Genomic DNA, 17,075 nt, shown 5'->3' with positions numbered 1-17,075 from the left:
ATAATTTAAACTAATTTATTGTCAATTTTACTTATTGTTGAATATAAAAAGAGCGTTAAAAAAATTAACAATACTCAGATTTAAACTTTCATCATTTCATAATCTTTTCTTAAAAGTTTTATGAATAATTTTAAATGTAAATCAAGTGACATTTTTCTTTATAGAAATATGTATTAATGTATACGATTTTCCAGAGTCGAAGTTTTGAATAAATTATTGAAAAATAGAACATCTTTTGATAATGCTAAAATATTTTTAAACAAACGAACAAAATTTGCAAGCAAGACAATATTTTCAAAAAAAAAAAAAAAAAAAAAAAAAAAAATCAATGAATTGGTTTCTCGGGGAAAAACAAATTAATTCTTAATTTCTACAACACGAATCAAAAATTCAAATTTTCGAAAATTATCCCTTATGAAAATTCCTTATAAGAAAATAATGTTAAAGCTGAAATGTTTTCAGTATAATGTTTTTTGTATAATATTTTCGCGATTATAGGTAATTTATTATATAAAAATTCATTATAAATTTTTTTTTCTCAAATAATTATAAAAATATAATTATTAGAGACTCTGTAATGAAATCATTACAATTTTATAATTATGAAAATGTAATTATAGAAAATAAAATTTTTCACGTGTAAAAATTAAAATATTATAAAATTAAAATTATAAAAATTTAATTACAGAAATTAATTAATTTTGTATTTTACTGATAACTATACAAAATTAATTAATTTCTGTAATTAAATTTTTATAATTTTAATTTTTGCACGTGAAAAATTTTATTTTCTATAATTGCATTTTCATAATTATAAAATTGTAATGATTTCATTACAGAGTCTTTAATAATTATAATTTTATAATTTTTTGAGAAAAAAAATTTTATAATGAATTTCTTATAAAAAATTACCTATAATCGCGAAAATATTAAACAAAAAACATTATACTGAAAACATTTCAGTTTTAACATTATTTTCTTATAAGGAATTTTCATAAGGGATAATTTTCGAAAATTGTTTATTTATAAAATGTTATACATTTCTAACTATAAAATAATTGAGAAAAAAAGTTATTTATTAATAATTGTCAAAAATTATTAACTAAATTTGAAAAAAAAGTAATAGAAATTCAATTTTTACAAATTTATGGAATTTTTTTTTAAAATAAATTAAAAAGAGAGGAAAAATGAAAAATTATTTCCGTATTATATAAACAAGACGCATTTATTCGATTTTCTTATCAATAATAGACGTTTTATTTTGAACAATTAAGCATTTCATACAAAAAAGGCAAAAAAAAAAAAAATTTTTTTTTGCATGAAATGAGAGCAAAATAATTTAAAATGTGATTATCGATTTTTACCAATTTTTTTTTTCTTCTTCAACCCTTGTCATTTTACATGTCCTCAGTGTCACTATCGGAATCATCAGCCATTGCTTGACGTGCCTTGGTTTCAGCTTCTGTTTTTATATCCAAAGGAACTCGTTCATGTTTTCCATTGGTGTGAACACCAACCCAGCTCATTTCGAGTTCAAATTGTTTGTCTTTGAGTTCATCGTGCACAAGATAAATTATCCGCGCCGCTTCCTTCACAAGTTCTTTGCAGGTCATGTCAGACAATTTCAATTTTTCTATCTCCGTTTTTGCCGATTGTTTCGCTTTGCCTATAATACAAAACAAACAAGAAAAAAAAAACAAATTATTGTTGATTAACAATAATACCATGAATCGTTAAAATGATAACAATATGTATAAGAATTTTGAAAAAAAATATTGTGTAAAAATAATAAATTTCGAAATAATTAAAAAAAGTATTTGATAATAATATAAAAATTTGAATATATTTTTATAACATTTCGTAACATATTTATATAATGAAGTATAAATATAAGAATATTTCAATTTTCAAATCAATATGTATTTATAAATAAATTGAAGATATTAAAAATTTATGAAATTGTATTCAAAAATAGTGTAAAATTATAATGACAGTTTTAAAATAAAAACTTTTTGAAAATATGTGAAATGAAATTATGAATAAAGTATAATGTTTAAAAATAAGTATGGATAAATTGACATATTTAATCAATTTTCAAATACTGGTTGTCTATCAACTTTAAGAAAAAAAAATTTCCTCACTTTTAATAATTTTAAACATTTTTCTAATTATGCATTAGGTACATAATAACATAATATGATATTGGTTAACGAATTATATAATTACTGATAAAATAATTCGGCACTAATGTATTATTTTTGTTTTCACGGTTAGTAAATAAATAAATTTTAAGAATTTTTAAAATAAAAGGAGAATTAAAGAAAAAAAAATTGTAAAAAGGTTTAAGAAGAAATTCGATTAAAAAAATTTGAGAATTGTTGAAAAAAATATAGACAAATAAAATGTCGGAAAAAGTTAAAGAAAATTTTTAGCTATTTAAAAAAAAAATGAGAATTTTAGAAAATAAAGATAAAATTAAACAATTTTAAAAATAAAAACTTTTAGATAAGAAATAATTAAAAGAAAAATTGACAATTATTATTATTATTGAAAAACTTAAACCAAACAAAATTTTGGTAAATTGAAATTAGGATTATTTTAAATTTATATCAATTAAAATTTGAACAAATTGAAATTTGTATAATTTAAAAATTAAATCAATTAAAATTTGGATACCATTAAAATTCGGATAATTTGAAACTTAAATCAATTAATCTTTAGATAAATTAAAATTTCTCTAATTTTAAGTTTCAAACGATTAAATTCACATTTGATGAAAATATTAATTAATAAATTTGTTTTGACCAATAAAAAGAAAAATTAAATGGAATGTAGATCACTTGAAATTTACATTTAAAATTTGTGTCGATTAAAATTTGTATTGAATAAAATGTTATTAAATTGAAATTTAGATAAATTAACATTTGAACAGATTTAAATTTGTTAATGAATTTAATTTTCGATTGATTGAATTGATAGTTGATTATAATTAAAATAAATTTAAATTGATTTAAAATTGGTTTGAATCTGATTTTAGATTTTCAATTAGTTTTAATCACCATATATTTATAGAATTGATCAAGAATTTTTTTTAAAAGGCAGGGAGTCAAAAGTGCCAACGTCAAATTTCAAAAATTATTATTTTTCCAATGGACGTTTTTTCAAAAAATTCTTTATTGCAAAAAAAAAAAAAATTGACAGTCAACTTTTATAGTGCAACTTCATTTGTTGTTTTTTAATTATTAATATAGCATTAAATCTGTCAATTTGGTTAATAGTAAATTAAATTTTCGTTTTATTTAGAGGAATTTCAAGGCTAAAACCAAAATTTGTTGGCGCATTTCAAGTCCTTATCGCGTAAACAACTCTCATAATCGTCAATTTAGTAAAAAATAAAATTTATCAGAGTTGACAAAAAAATTATATTTTGTTTTTTCCTGACTTTTCCTTGATTTTCAGTCAAAATTAAAATTTTTTCCCTAACCCTAATAAAAATATTTCAAGACGTTTTCACCAATTCAAAATGAAAGTTTCAATTAATAATCTCCTAAAATTCAATTTTTATTTCAAAAAAATTTTAATTCGAACTCTTCTAAAATATAATTATTTCTGAATTTTCTATCTAAAATTGATATTGTTGAATAATTTAATTTTAATAATTTTAATCAAGATTTTCGAAAATTTAATTATTTAAAACATTTTTTCAATTCAAAATTCTCCAACGATTAATTATTGTTTAATTAAAGTTTATAAAATATCTACAGAAATTTCAATTTACAAAAATTTTAATTAAAAATATTCTGAAATTCAATTATAGTTCCAGAAATTTTAACAATAGCACTTCCAAAATTCAATTATTTCTAAAAATTTTAACTTCAATTTCTTTTTGGACTTAATTATTTATAATAACTAATTTTTAATTATTAATTCTTTAAAATTAAATTTTTGTTTATATAAGTTTTAATAATTTTCAATGAATCAAGTGAATTAAAATTTTAATTTGAAAATTTCAAAAATCGAAAATTCAATTTTTTAAAACATTTTTCAATTGAAAATTCTCTATATAATTCAATTATTTCTAAAAATTTTATTTAAAATTCTTCGCTAAAATAAATTTTTTAAATTACTTTAATACAATTTTTCAACAATTCAGGGAAATAAAAAAATTTTTAATTTAAAACACTCTAATGTAACTGTAAATTATTTTTCAAAATTTGTTCTGAAAATGAATTTAAATCTTGAAAATTTATCTTAGTTTAAGGCCAGGTCCAAATCGTGTCAGCTGTTCCATTGAAACTTCAAAGGAACAGCTGACTCGACTTGGACCTGGCCTTAATTCGGTGGTTTAAAAAGAAAAATTCTTGAAAATATTTCTGTGAAACATTCTTAAATTTTATTTAATTTCTAATAAAAATTTTTTAATAATAATAAAATATTTGTCAACTTTTAAAATTTATTGAAAATAAAAAAATCGGAAAAGTGCGAGTTGCACTCTCACTAATTCGAGGGTTCCGTACACCGACAATAATAACCTCTTTTTTATATAGAAACAAATTATAAATAACTGGACGGGGTCATTTTGTGCAATTTTTTCCGAAAAACCGATCTCTTTCCTTTCTAGCTCGTAGCCATCAAATTTAATCAATCTCTCTATATTTTTCCTGTAATCTACACGTGAAAATACGTATGTGTACTAAATTGCAGTTCTTCATATACAAAAATGTAGAAGTTAAGAGGGGGGGGGCAGGGTCATTTTTTGCAATTTTTTCGAAAAAAAAAACAGATTTCTTTCTTTTCTAGCTCGTAGCCATCAAATCCAATCGGTCTCGCTGTATTTTTCCTGTAATCTACACGTAAAAATACGTATGTGTACTAAATGGCAGTTCTTCATATACAAAAATGTTGAAGTTGTACGGAACCCTAAAAATGTACTTTTTAGACTTTTTTTGTAATGTAAATCGACTAAAATGAATTTTTGTTCTTTCAAAAGGGTAAGTCCACGTCAGAAATATCAGAATCTGCAAATGGTTCTTCGATTTTAATGATACTTGGTAAAATTATAGCTTTATATAAGAGCAATGTGTAAGTAAAAGGAATTTTTAAAATATCTAAAATTGTAGGAGTTATATCACTTTTAATTTTGATTCTGCATTTTTTTCTTTCCTTTATATCTCGGTCAATTTTCAACCGATTTTGATGAATCAAAAACGATTTTTTTCAGAAAATTACGTATTTTCAGAAAATTTTAAAATAAAAATAAAATTTTGTTATTTAAATAGAAGAAAGTAAAAAACAAAATTTCTTTTAGATTTTTTTTCAATTTCATCCTCTTTTTTTTAATTTTTAATTTTTTAATAATATTCCTTTTTATTTTATCTTTAATTTAAACAAAAATTCATCCTGGAGACTTTTTTAGATCTCGTGATATTGTCCTTTAAGTATTATAAGTCTTCAACAATTTGAAAACCGCAGGACTTGCTTCTATCATTACTTTCATTTGTTTGTTGAAATTTTTTATGGTTATGAATAACTATTTGTTTTAGAATCCTCTAAAAGAAAGCGCTAAAAACTTCAGCTACAATTTTAGGTTGCATTGTTAGGGTTTCATTACAATTTATTTTAAATTATAAATATTACAAAAAATAAAAACTTTGCTTCAAATCTATTAATAAAATATTGATTTGCTTGAATTTTCATTTGTTTTAGTCAAGTAATTTAAAAATAAAAACATTATTACGCGAAAGTTTCTAGTTTGTAACAATAATATTATAAAACAAATGAAAGTAGAAACACAAATCTGGATCCTATTTTTCTTGAGATGTGGATATTTAAAGGACAATATCACGAGATCTAAAAAAGTCTCCAGGATGAATTTTTTTTAAATTAAAGATAAAATAAAAAGGAATATTATTAAAAAATTAAAAATTAAAAAAAGAGGTCGAAATTGAAAAAAAAAATCTAAAAGAAATTTTGTTTTTTACTTTTTTCTATTTAAATAACAAAATTTTATTTTTATTTTAAAATTTTCTGAAAATACGTAATTTTCTGAAAAAAATCGTTTTTGATTCATCAAAATCGGTTGAAAATTGACCGAGATATAAAGGAAAGAAAAAAATGCAGAATCAAAATTAAAAGTGATATAACTCCTACAATTTTAGATATTTTAAAAATTCTTTTTACTTGCAGATTCTGATATTTCTGACGTGGACTTACCCAAAAGTCAATCCGAGGCCTAAAATTATAAAAATGTAAGACAATAATAATTTTTAGAAGCAAAAAGTTTGAATTGAAAATTTCAAAAATTTAAATTATAATAGCATTTTTAGAAATTTGGTATTTTTCCAGTACTTTTCATAAAATTCCCTGACCCATGGCAACTATAATTTATTTAAATCGAAATTAAAAATTTCATTTCTACTTTAAAAAACATCAATTTTGGACAAAAAAAAAATATTTGAAAAATACTAGTACTTTTTTTGTGAAAAAAATTCACAACTAAAATTTTCAATTTGTCTCAAATTTTGAGGAAAAATAGTTTTGACATTCCATACTTTGAAAATAATTATATAAAAAATAATTACCAATTGCACAGCCATAATATCCATATGAAACTCCAGAAGGATCAATCATATACATGGTAGGACCATCTGTTTCGAATGCACTTAAGATAACGGAGCATCCATAGGGACGTACTGCTGAATAGAGTGTATAAGCGTGCATGTACATTGAAACACGTTCATTTAAATACTTGAGTGGTATTCCAATTCCATATTGTGCACGATAGCTAGCTGCTTCAGACCTTGCTGTTTCCACAATTTGTCGCGCGTCAGAAATTAATCCAGAGACAGCCATTCCAACATGTTTGTCTATATTGAAAATCCGTTTATTAGCTCCCGTTTCATAGAGCTTCGATGTAACGAGCTTTTCTACGGCAAAAACCACTCCATCTTTACCCCGTAAGCCGATTACCGTTCTAAAACAAAGAGAGGAAAGATGCAATTTTTAATTGAAAACCCGCGCCCTCAATAATCATCTTTAATGAAAAAAAAGTTTTATATTCATTAAATTTTTAGAAATAAACAGATTTAAGAAATTAATTTTTTAAAGTCATTTTTGATTGAAATTAAAAATTTAATAACAAACCTGAAGTACGCAACGTTTATGATTAACGATTTTTAAAGAAATAATTTTTTGCTTAAAAAATATTTTTTTATAATTTCTTGTGAAAACTACAAGACATATTTTTTTTAGGCAAAAAATTATAGAATTTTTCATTTAAAAAAATTATTTCTTTAAAAATTTGTTTATCATAAACGTTGCGTACTTCAGCTTCGTAAATTTAATACAGCTTTTTAATTGAACTTTTTATCGTATAAATAAATTTCAATGTGCCTTTAAAAAAATTTATTTACTATTTTTCTAATTTCAAAATTTTATTATAAAATATTGCTTTCTGTATTCAAAAATATTAATAATTTATTAAATATTTATTAAATATTTATTTATTGCCGTAGTAATTTTAAAAAACTCCATAGACAAAAAAAATGAGGCGAATTGATTGCTCCAAAATTTTAGTTTATCATAATTGCTTTTTTATCGAATTTGAAAGTGTATATATAATAATTTGTACGTATATCAAATTTTTGAATTTTATTTTTGATATAATTTTTTTAACCTCAAACAAGATATTTAACTGAATTTATTTTTATGCGAATTTTCTATTTATCAATTTTCTAATTATCATAAACATAACAATTTTGGTAAAACAATGAAAAATATAATTATATTATATTATAAGTATTAAAAACAATAAAATATAATTTCTATTTTCCGAAATGATTTCGTTCATTTGAAGGTTCAGAATTTCAGGCACATAACTCTTAGGATATAAATAAAGTTTTCTTTTTAGGAAACAAAATAACAAAACGTTGATTACAAAAATATTATTAAATAAATGTATAAAAAATATATCTGTTTAATAAAAACGTAAAATCATAATCCTAATTATCAACTCCAAAATTAATATTTTGTATAAAAAAATCGTTACATTTCATGTTTTCAGGGCTAAAGAATGAAAACTATAAATTCAACTTTAAACCCATTGGTTTAAAATTTTTTTTAAATTTAAATAAAATAATTATATTTGACTATTTAAAATATCAAAATATTATTAATCTTTTTTTACATTGCGAGTGTACCAAAAAAAGCTGACATCACTCATGTTTGTTAACGCAAACATCACAGTGAAATGATGTTTGTCTTTGAATTTTTTTTGCAAAAAAAAAAAAATAAAAAATTAGTATAAAAACAAAAAAAAACTTACCCACTATTTTCCACAGCTTTTTGGGCATATTCTACTTGAAAAACTCTGCCATCAGGTGAAAATTGTGATGCAGAGAGATCATACTGAAAATACAAAAAGAAAAAGTGAGGTTAGAATATGCTTTATTGTCGATTTTAGAAAATAGAGAAGGCAAATTTCTTGAAATTTTATAAATTTATAATTACCCCTGTTCCAATGGAACTCATAATTGTAATTAAATTGTCAAAAATTTATTAAAATTCAATGAAAAATAATAATTGTTTACTATATTAGCCTATCCGGCGTGAATAGGCGGAAATTAAAACACATCAAAAACTGAATTGTCAGATTTGGAGATCACGTGATATTCCAAAATACATTTACGATTGGAGGAAAAAAGCAATGGAAGCTATAGTCCAATGAAAGTTCTCATTTCTTGTCAAGTTTACTTTTAATTGGTTCATGTATATAAAAAAAAAAATGCGCGCTCATATTGAAATTTATTGAAAAATGATCCAATAAACAAAACAAATTTATTTTCGTATTTTTTTAAATAAAAAAAAATTATTTTTCAGTAAATGTGTAAGCAATTTTATTCTCACATAATTTGGATAAAAATAAATAATTTCTTACCGTGAGAATCGATTGTTAATTTTTAGGTTAAAATTAAATAAATTAAATTAAAATTAAAAATTAAATTTAATTGTTTTTTTAAAAAATGTAATTAAGAGGAGAGACAAATGAAATTCCAATCTATCGAAATTTATGCTGTTTAGAGGTGTCAAAATTTATTTTTTAACAATATATTGAATATTTAAAAAATTTTAAATTTAAAAAATATTTTATTAAAAATTAAAAAAAATTAAATAATTTTTTGAATAGAACTCGAAATTTTAAAAAATTTTAAATATGAACTTCTCTTATATTTTTAATTATTTTTCATTGTAATTATTTTTTACACTTTTTTCATTATTCTGAACTGAACAATCAGTCATATGGATTTTTAAAATTTCAATTTTTCCAAAACATAAATTTTTTAAAAAATTAAAAAAAAAGTAAAATTATTAAAATATTTTTAAAAATTTTTTATCATAAAGTATTAATGTTTTTCCACAAATTTATATTATTTTTCATCGGCAATTTTTTTATTTTTTTTAAAATATTTTTTATAGTTCTAAACAATCATGAGTTTTGAAAATTTTTAATTAAAAAAAAAAAAAAAATACAAATTCTAAATTGAAATTTTTTTTTTTAAATTTCAATAATTTAGAATAACTTTAGATTCTAAATATGTAATGTCAGAAAAAAAAATTGGAGTGAATCAACAACGTAAATTTTGAAAGGTTAAAATTTCACTAGTCCCTCCTCTTAATGATTGAAAAAATATTAAAAATTAAATTATTTTTATTTAATTTAATTTTTTATTAATTTTATTTTTTATTAATTTTATTTATTTTTCTTCTAAAATTAAAAATCTAACTTTTGCTCCGATAGTTTGAAAAAAATACTATGATTTAAATAAATTAAAACTACATATTATTATAATAATAATTTTGTTTATTTATCATTCATTTTAAAAAAGAAAAAGGGCGAAAAGTTAATTAAAAAAATATTAAAATCTCAATTCCATTGTAAACAAAATAAATCTTAAGATTAGGATATATTATAATAATTATGAACAGAGCATTGCAAAAATAGATTACAATATTAAATTTTACTTGACTGAAATTATTGAAAAAAAATATATAATGATTCAATATTTGCGCATCAAGTTTGTCCATAAATTTTTGGAATAAAAATATGCTTTCAAAAAAAAAAAAAAACACCAAACGCAATCACTTGCAATTCTGTGTTAATATTTTAAATCAATATGATTTATTGTAAATTCATTAATAACATATTCCCCCTTTTTTTCATTATCCCATTTTTTCTGATAATAATAATTTATTAAAGATATAATATATATATATTGAGCGTAATTTACATAATCGCAGTGATAATTGAAGAGTTACAATTTAATTAATAAAAAAAAAATCGAGTTATTGAAAATGCAGCAGACTTTCGAAAAAAAAAGAAAAAAAACAGAAAGGACGGGATTTGAGGAGAGTCAAAAGGGGACATCTGGATCACTCCTCCAAGTCCAGGTCCCCCAATTCTTCCTCCAGACCTTCCAAATCTTCCTCAGTGAAGAGATTTTCATTGATTGCTAAAGCTGCAGCACCTTCACCCACAACTGTCACTGTAAATAGAAAAATTGTTTGAATATATAATAATATTCTTGAATAAATAAATAAAAAGAAATATTTTTTAGAATTAATTCAAAAAAATAGACAAACAATTGGAATTTTTTTTCCTTAAATCTGATTTTATTATTTAAATTAAACTTCTTTTTACTTGCATCACATTTTTCAAAACTTCATTTCTAAATTTCTTATTTTTTAATAAATATTTAAACGATAAATTTAATCGATAGATTTATTCGATTCATATGTATGACCTTTCCACCTTTTACATTTTCCATACATAAATAATTAAATAATTTTATCTATTTTTTAACCAATAAATTTAATAATAAAAGCATGAAAGAAATATTTATATTTTTAACAAAGAAAATAAAATTTTTGAATTAAAAAATAAAATTGCCAAACAATTGCTTTTCAAAAGTGTTGATTTCTAAAAAGTACCTTGAATTACTGCTAAAAACATTTTTTTTATTTTATTTATTATTATTATCAAACAATTATTATTAGAAATTAAATAAATTTTATTAATTCTCTAATCTGAGTTATTAAAATAATTCGAATTCAGAAGTTTAGAAAATGATTTAAATAATTAAATTTTCCAATTAAAGTATTAGTGAAATAAATAAATTAAAAAAATTTTAAAAACAATTGAAATTTGAAAAAGCTGCAGTTAAAATTTATAAAAGTAAGTGAATTTTTGCAGATGTTTAAATAAAAATTTTTAAAATTTGAATTGCTGAAGATTTTTTTATAAGCTTTTGATGATAATAATAATAATTTTATTTTAGAGAATTTTGAATTGAAAAATGTTTTTAAAAAATTAAATTTTTGAAAATGTTGATTAAATTTATTAGAAATAATTAATTTTCCAAAGAATTTTAGAAATAATTAAATTTTTGAAGATTTAAAGTTAAATTTTTTAGAAATAATTGAATTTCAGGAGATTTTAAATCGAAACTTTTATAAATTTTAATTGAATTTTTTAAAATAAAATTTAGACAATAATAAAAACTTTCATTTGAAAAATATTTTAAATAATAGAATTTTTAAACAACTTGATTAAAATTATTAAATATAATTAATTTTGCGAAGAATTCTAGTTAATATTCATTTAATAATTCAGTTTTGAATGATGTAAATTTTATACCCAATGAAAAATTCAAGAACTTTTCCTGATTTTTCAGGTAAAAATAAAATTCAATGATTTTTCCAGGTTTTCAAGGAACTAATAATTTTTTACATTAGATTTATTACTATATGAGCAACTGATTTCTTAGTAGTATTTGGTTTAACGTTGGCACTATGAAGGTATTGCACCATGCATATCCGGCCATAACCTGGTAACTGATTTCTTTAAAAAAAACACGAGGGACATGAAATTGTGCGCTACACGGAGAATATCTTTTATAATAAACTCACCTGATTCTTCATTTCTTTCAGGAACATTGTCACTCTTCAATCGATCTTCCTTAGCAATTGTAATACCCGCGGTATCAATTTCACTAGCTTCGAATGTAAGTTTATCAAAGTCCAGCTCCTTGTATTCCAAACCATCAGAATCTTCATCTTCATCGAGAGCATAATTGTCAAATGCCTCATCTCCGTCTTCCATTCCTGTTGTTAATAAAAAATGACATTAAAAAATAAATAAATAAATTTTTCACAATTTCAACTATAATATCAATTTTTTTTTAATTTACCATCTCCAGTAGCAAGATCTGGATTGAAGAAAAACATTTCCCTTCCGGAAATACCAACTTGACGACCAGCTTTGTAATCGCTACGTTTCTTCTCCTCATCCTTAATTGCTTGATCTTTCTTTTCCTTTAGTTTACGTTTTTTCCATGCCAAGAAGCTTTCTAATGTTATTCTTGTCTGTAAAATTAAAAAAAAAATGCCTTATCACCTTCAAGAAAAATAATAAAATCGAAACATTTGTATTCACAGATTTTACAAAATCGTGGAAAAAAGAAATAGAAGATAGTAAAAATAAATAATAAATAAATACTAAAAATCATGAAAAACTCTGGAATTAAACAAAATTTTTCCTTTTCTCTTGAATAATTTTAATTTTCCTGTGTAACTTTTCAATTACAAAATTAGCGAATTTAGTTAAATAAAATTAAAATCAAATGAAAATTCTGTATTAAAAAATTAGATTAAAATGAAAAATTTATGTTAATTAAACGTATAAATTTTGTTAAATTTAAATTTGGTCAAATTGCAAATTTTTGTTAATAAACATTCGTTTAAAAATAAATTTGATTATGTAAACAAAAAAATTAGAGTATAAAATAAAGTTAGAGGAATTTGAATAAAAAACCAATTTACATAAATCAAAATAAAAATCCAAGAAAATTCCAGGTTTTCTCCATGTGTTTTAAAAAACTAATAATAATTTATATACATACAATAATGATCGTGATATTGAAACAAACCTGATTTGGTCCTAAATTGGCTCTCTCTCTTTCAATAAGATCTTCCAACGATATCTCATCCTTTTTGTCTTCCTTCTTTTTATTCTTTTTAAGAACAAATCCAGGTGGCAACGCATGTCTGTAAATACATTTCTGACCTGCAGGACATTCCCAAAACCAACCGTATTTCGATTTTTCAACAGCTTCCAAGAAATGTTTACAAATCTAAAACAAATCATTATCATGTCAACTATTTATTTTATTATTAATTAATTTAAATAACACGAAATGATAAATTCATATAATTATATTATTATTATTAATTATTATTGTATGAATAGATAAACTAAAATATTTGTAAATAAAAAAAAAAAAATTCCAAATCTCTTACAATATCGGTTGTAGGACGATTTCCACCTCCGTGTTTTTTTTCAACAACTTCTTTTAATTTATCTACATCCCAATTGTCCATGGTATCAGTTTCTTTATCTTCATCTCGCATATCGCAATAAAGCGAACGCTTTTCTGCCTTTCTTTCTATCGTTAAATCGTGTGAAAACTTGCATTTGTCTCCTTTTGTACATTGTCCTTGTTTGAAAAATGCACATACCACAGATTTTGGATCGATTCCTAAAAAAAAAAGTAAATAATTTTGAATTCCCTTCTAAATTAAAAGAATTTTTATATTAATATAAAAATATTCTTATATTTTTATTCATTTCTTAAAAAAAGAAATTTAAATATCAATTCTCAAGTCAATCGTTTTGTATAATAGATTATAAAAGCCGGAAATTTATATAAGAGTCAGAATTTCACAAACAGATCACGTAACATTTTCAAAATGTAATTAATTTACTAAAAACTAAAAAAGAAACTAAAACTAAAAACAAATTTTTTGTTAAAGTTATAAATAATTGAAATCTTTAGCTGTCTTAAATAAAAAAATAATATTTCTCGAGATTCAGTTGACAAATTTAAAAACAAAAAATATGATTTTCTCGTCTTAGAATTATAAAATTCTCGGAATTATTATAAATTCTCGTGTTTAGTTTAGTTATAATAAAAAAAATTTGTTCATGCCCTATGTAAAATTTAAAAATTGTTTTATATTCCGCATATATTTCTGAGTATAAAACCGTTGTGGAAAAAAATGACAATCAATTAGAAAAAAAGTTATTTATATATGAATTTGAATGCTAATCGATCATTGTTTTCAATAAATAATATTAATTATTAAGTTAGTGAAACGAAAATTTGTGACTAATATTTCAACTATCATTAAATTTATTCAGAAAAAGAAAACAGGGAATTCAGCAACTTTTGCAAAAAAAAACAAGGCCTTTTCAAAGTTTTCAAAATTAGCAATAATTTTCGTCAAGGTTCACCTTTAAAGTAATAACTAATAATATTTTATATCTGAATTTTGTTATATCAAAAGATCATAATTTTTAAGATACAGCCCTCGGATTGACTTTAAGGCGCAAAAAAAGTCGTTTTAGTCGATTTACATTCCGAAAAAAGTCGAAAAAGTCGATTTTTTTATTTTAATTAAATTTAAGTTTAGTTGATAAGTATTTTACTTTCAATAATTAATTTTATTAGATATTAAATACATTTTATTAATTTCTTAATAAGAATAATTCTATAGGAATATTATCAAAAAAAATTTAATTCGAATATTTCAGAATCAAAGACGTAAATTTTTTAAATTTTAATTAAATAAAACAAATTTCTAAAAAAAAAAAAAAAATTTTTGACAAAGTAATTGAATTTTCAAAGATTTAGAATTCAGATTTTTGAAATCACTTGAATTGAAATTTTTTGGTGATTTCTGTTGATGAAAAATTTATTAGAAATTACCGAAAAAAATTGAACTTTAAAAGGTTTTAATTGAAAAATGCTTTCAAATAATAGAATTTTTTGAAGAATATTATAAAAATCATTAAATTTTGGAAGAGTTACAATTGAAATTTTTAAAAATAATTTAATTTTAGAAGGTTTAAATTAAAATTTTTGAAAATAATTTAATTTAAGAGATTTTGATTTGGAATTTTTTGGTGATTTCTGTTGAAGAATTTATTAAAAATTAAAGACAAAAATTAAACTTAAAAATTTTTTAATTGGATTTTTTAAGAATATTATAAAAATCATTAAAATTAATTGAATTACGAAAGAGTTATAATTGAAATTATTAAATTGCAAAAAGTTTTAGATGGTAAGTTTTTAAAAATAATTAAATTTTAAAAGGTTTTAAATTGAAATTTTTGGTAATTTTATTTAATTTTTTTTTTAAATTGTAAACAATTGTTGAATTTCATAAAAATTTTAATTGATAAATATTTTAAGATAATTGAATTTTGTGATGAATTTCATTGAAATTATTAAAAAATAATGAATTTAGAGAAAAATTTTTGTTTAAAAATTTGTTAAATAATTGAAAAAAAAGAAGATTTGCATTGTATACTAAAAGAAAAAAGAAAAAAAAAAGGTATTTTGTTTAAAATTTTTGTTAAAAAAAAGGAAAAAAAAGTCGCATATTATTTAAATAAGTCGAAATTTTCGAAAAAAAAGTCGAATAATCTAAGGTCTGTAGATATTTAAATAAAATAAAATAAAGTAATTCGAAATAAATTCTTCAAAAAATTGAATTACTTTTGAAATTTTGAATTTAAAATCATTTAAACTAATGTCAAAACTTTCAATTGTAACTATTTCAAAATTAAATTATTTATATTAAATCTAAATAATTATATTATTTATAAATCATTTTAACTAAAATTCTTTGTAAATTTTATCATTTTCAAAAATTTGAAATCAATTTCCATGAAAATTTACTGATTTTAACAAATTATATGTATATATACTAAAAATATTGTTTTTTAAACATTAGTTTTAATTCACAGAGAATTAATTTATATTTTTTAAAAAATGTTCTATTGTACCTACATATTTACTTAAATTAATTGATATTAGAAATTTGAATTGCATCTCTTTGAAATATCAAATCATTTTTAAAAATCGGAATTAATTTTTTTTTTTTTTTTAGAAATTTGTATAAAGTTTTTCATACATTTAAGTATTTCAATTTTCAAGTGAAAAAGCGTTTGAAATTTTATTGCTGTAAAAAAAATTGACTGCTAATTGTCTAAAGTTTAATTATTTAAAAAAAAAATGTTTTAATCAAAATTTAGCGCCAATTTATTTATGCATTTATGCTCAAGCATAAAATTTCCGTCTCTTAAAATTAAAACTAAAAATTTCAATTGTTTATAATTTTAACATAAATTTTTTTTCTTTTGTCTAATATTTTCAGAAACTTATTTTGATTTCAGTAAGAGTAAAAAAAAGACAATTTAACATTAAAAATTAAATTTGTTAATTTTAGGTGATCCGTTTGAAAAATTCTGTATAGTAACAAAATTCTGGTATTTTTTTTTTTTTTTTTAATAACAAAATATAAAAATGGTGTTGAAATAATTACCTTTTTCAACTTTTTGAGTTTGAATTGGTTTAAATAACAATGCTAACTCCTTCTGTTCCTGCAATTTTTTTTCCTTTTCTAATTTTTTAGCATTTGGATCATCTACCTTTCGAGGATGAATACCCCCGGATTTTACTTGTTTTTCTACTTGTTGTATAAATTTTTGTTGTTTTGCTCCTTTCTTATTTTTAATACCAAAAGTTTTATCCTATTATAAAAAAAAATTTACAAATGTTAAAATTAATTTTCTTTTCAGAAATATTGATGTAAATCAAAAATAGAACATGTGGCTAAGATGATAAAATTTGTTGGTTAACATTTATATTTTGTCTTTTATATATATATAATAAACTCACCTCAATAACCTTCTCCTTTTTCTTTTGCTCCACTTTTTTACTCGGAGCCGCGGCTTTTTTAGGCGGCATTATGCCGAATAATTTCTTTCTATTTAGTTAATGATAAACTATATTTTATTTATGAATTGATTCCAGATTTTTAACATTACGAATCAGAGTCAACATATCTTTACAAATTTCCTCTGCATGCAGAGTCCTCCGCTCCGCCAACACCCGCAGTTGCGCAGAAAGGCACTTTAAATGCTTTCTCAATACGCATGCGTGACATAGTAAAAG

At 21.4% G+C, this 17,075-nt stretch overlaps 2 protein-coding genes across 2 annotated transcripts; both read right to left on the bottom strand.

Moving 5' to 3' along the window:
- Positions 1–1,206: 1,206 nt before the first annotated feature.
- LOC127283708 (proteasome subunit alpha type-3) lies at positions 1,207–8,667 on the bottom strand. The gene is made up of 4 exons (XM_051308731.1): positions 8,509–8,667; positions 8,324–8,406; positions 6,582–6,973; positions 1,207–1,666 (listed from the first exon to the last, which is right to left on the bottom strand). Exons 1-4 carry the CDS (start codon positions 8,527–8,529, stop codon positions 1,398–1,400), a joined length of 765 nt encoding a protein of 254 aa, XP_051164688.1. The 5' UTR covers positions 8,530–8,667; the 3' UTR covers positions 1,207–1,397.
- Positions 8,668–10,147: 1,480 nt separating this feature from the next.
- LOC127283707 (zinc finger CCCH domain-containing protein 15 homolog) lies at positions 10,148–17,016 on the bottom strand. The gene is made up of 7 exons (XM_051308730.1): positions 16,800–17,016; positions 16,444–16,651; positions 13,354–13,592; positions 12,984–13,187; positions 12,246–12,420; positions 11,965–12,159; positions 10,148–10,541 (listed from the first exon to the last, which is right to left on the bottom strand). Exons 1-7 carry the CDS (start codon positions 16,866–16,868, stop codon positions 10,429–10,431), a joined length of 1,203 nt encoding a protein of 400 aa, XP_051164687.1. The 5' UTR covers positions 16,869–17,016; the 3' UTR covers positions 10,148–10,428.
- Between the last annotated feature and the right edge of the window lie 59 nt (positions 17,017–17,075).

The sequence above is a fragment of the Leptopilina boulardi genome, unplaced genomic scaffold (assembly GCF_019393585.1).
Source record: "Leptopilina boulardi isolate dan_hultmark-lab unplaced genomic scaffold, ZJU_Lbou_2.1 LbouV2_310, whole genome shotgun sequence".
NCBI classification, from domain to species: Eukaryota; Metazoa; Arthropoda; class Insecta; order Hymenoptera; family Figitidae; genus Leptopilina; species Leptopilina boulardi.
Note: the sequence above shows the minus strand (reverse complement) of the source record. Positions and strands in the feature narration are given on the sequence as shown.

What these genes read in the sequence shown, in the direction of transcription:
- LOC127283708 (XM_051308731.1), bottom strand. Translation starts at nt 8,529, where the DNA reads ATGAGTTCCATTGGAACAGGG. An exon ending in TGAGTTCCATTGGAACAGGG is followed by an intron (nt 8,407 to 8,508) that starts GTAATTATAAAT and finishes TTGTATTTTCAG; the next exon opens with TATGATCTCTCTGCATCACA. An exon ending in ATATTATGGCTGTGCAATTG is followed by an intron (nt 1,667 to 6,581) that starts GTAATTATTTTT and finishes TTTGTATTATAG; the next exon opens with GCAAAGCGAAACAATCGGCA.
- LOC127283707 (XM_051308730.1), bottom strand. Translation starts at nt 16,868, where the DNA reads ATGCCGCCTAAAAAAGCCGCGGCTCCGAGTAAAAAAGTGGAGCAAAAG. An exon ending in AAAAGGAGAAGGTTATTGAG is followed by an intron (nt 16,652 to 16,799) that starts GTGAGTTTATTA and finishes TTTTTATAATAG; the next exon opens with GATAAAACTTTTGGTATTAA. An exon ending in CCAATTTAGGACCAAATCAG is followed by an intron (nt 12,421 to 12,983) that starts GTTTGTTTCAAT and finishes TTAATTTTACAG; the next exon opens with ACAAGAATAACATTAGAAAG.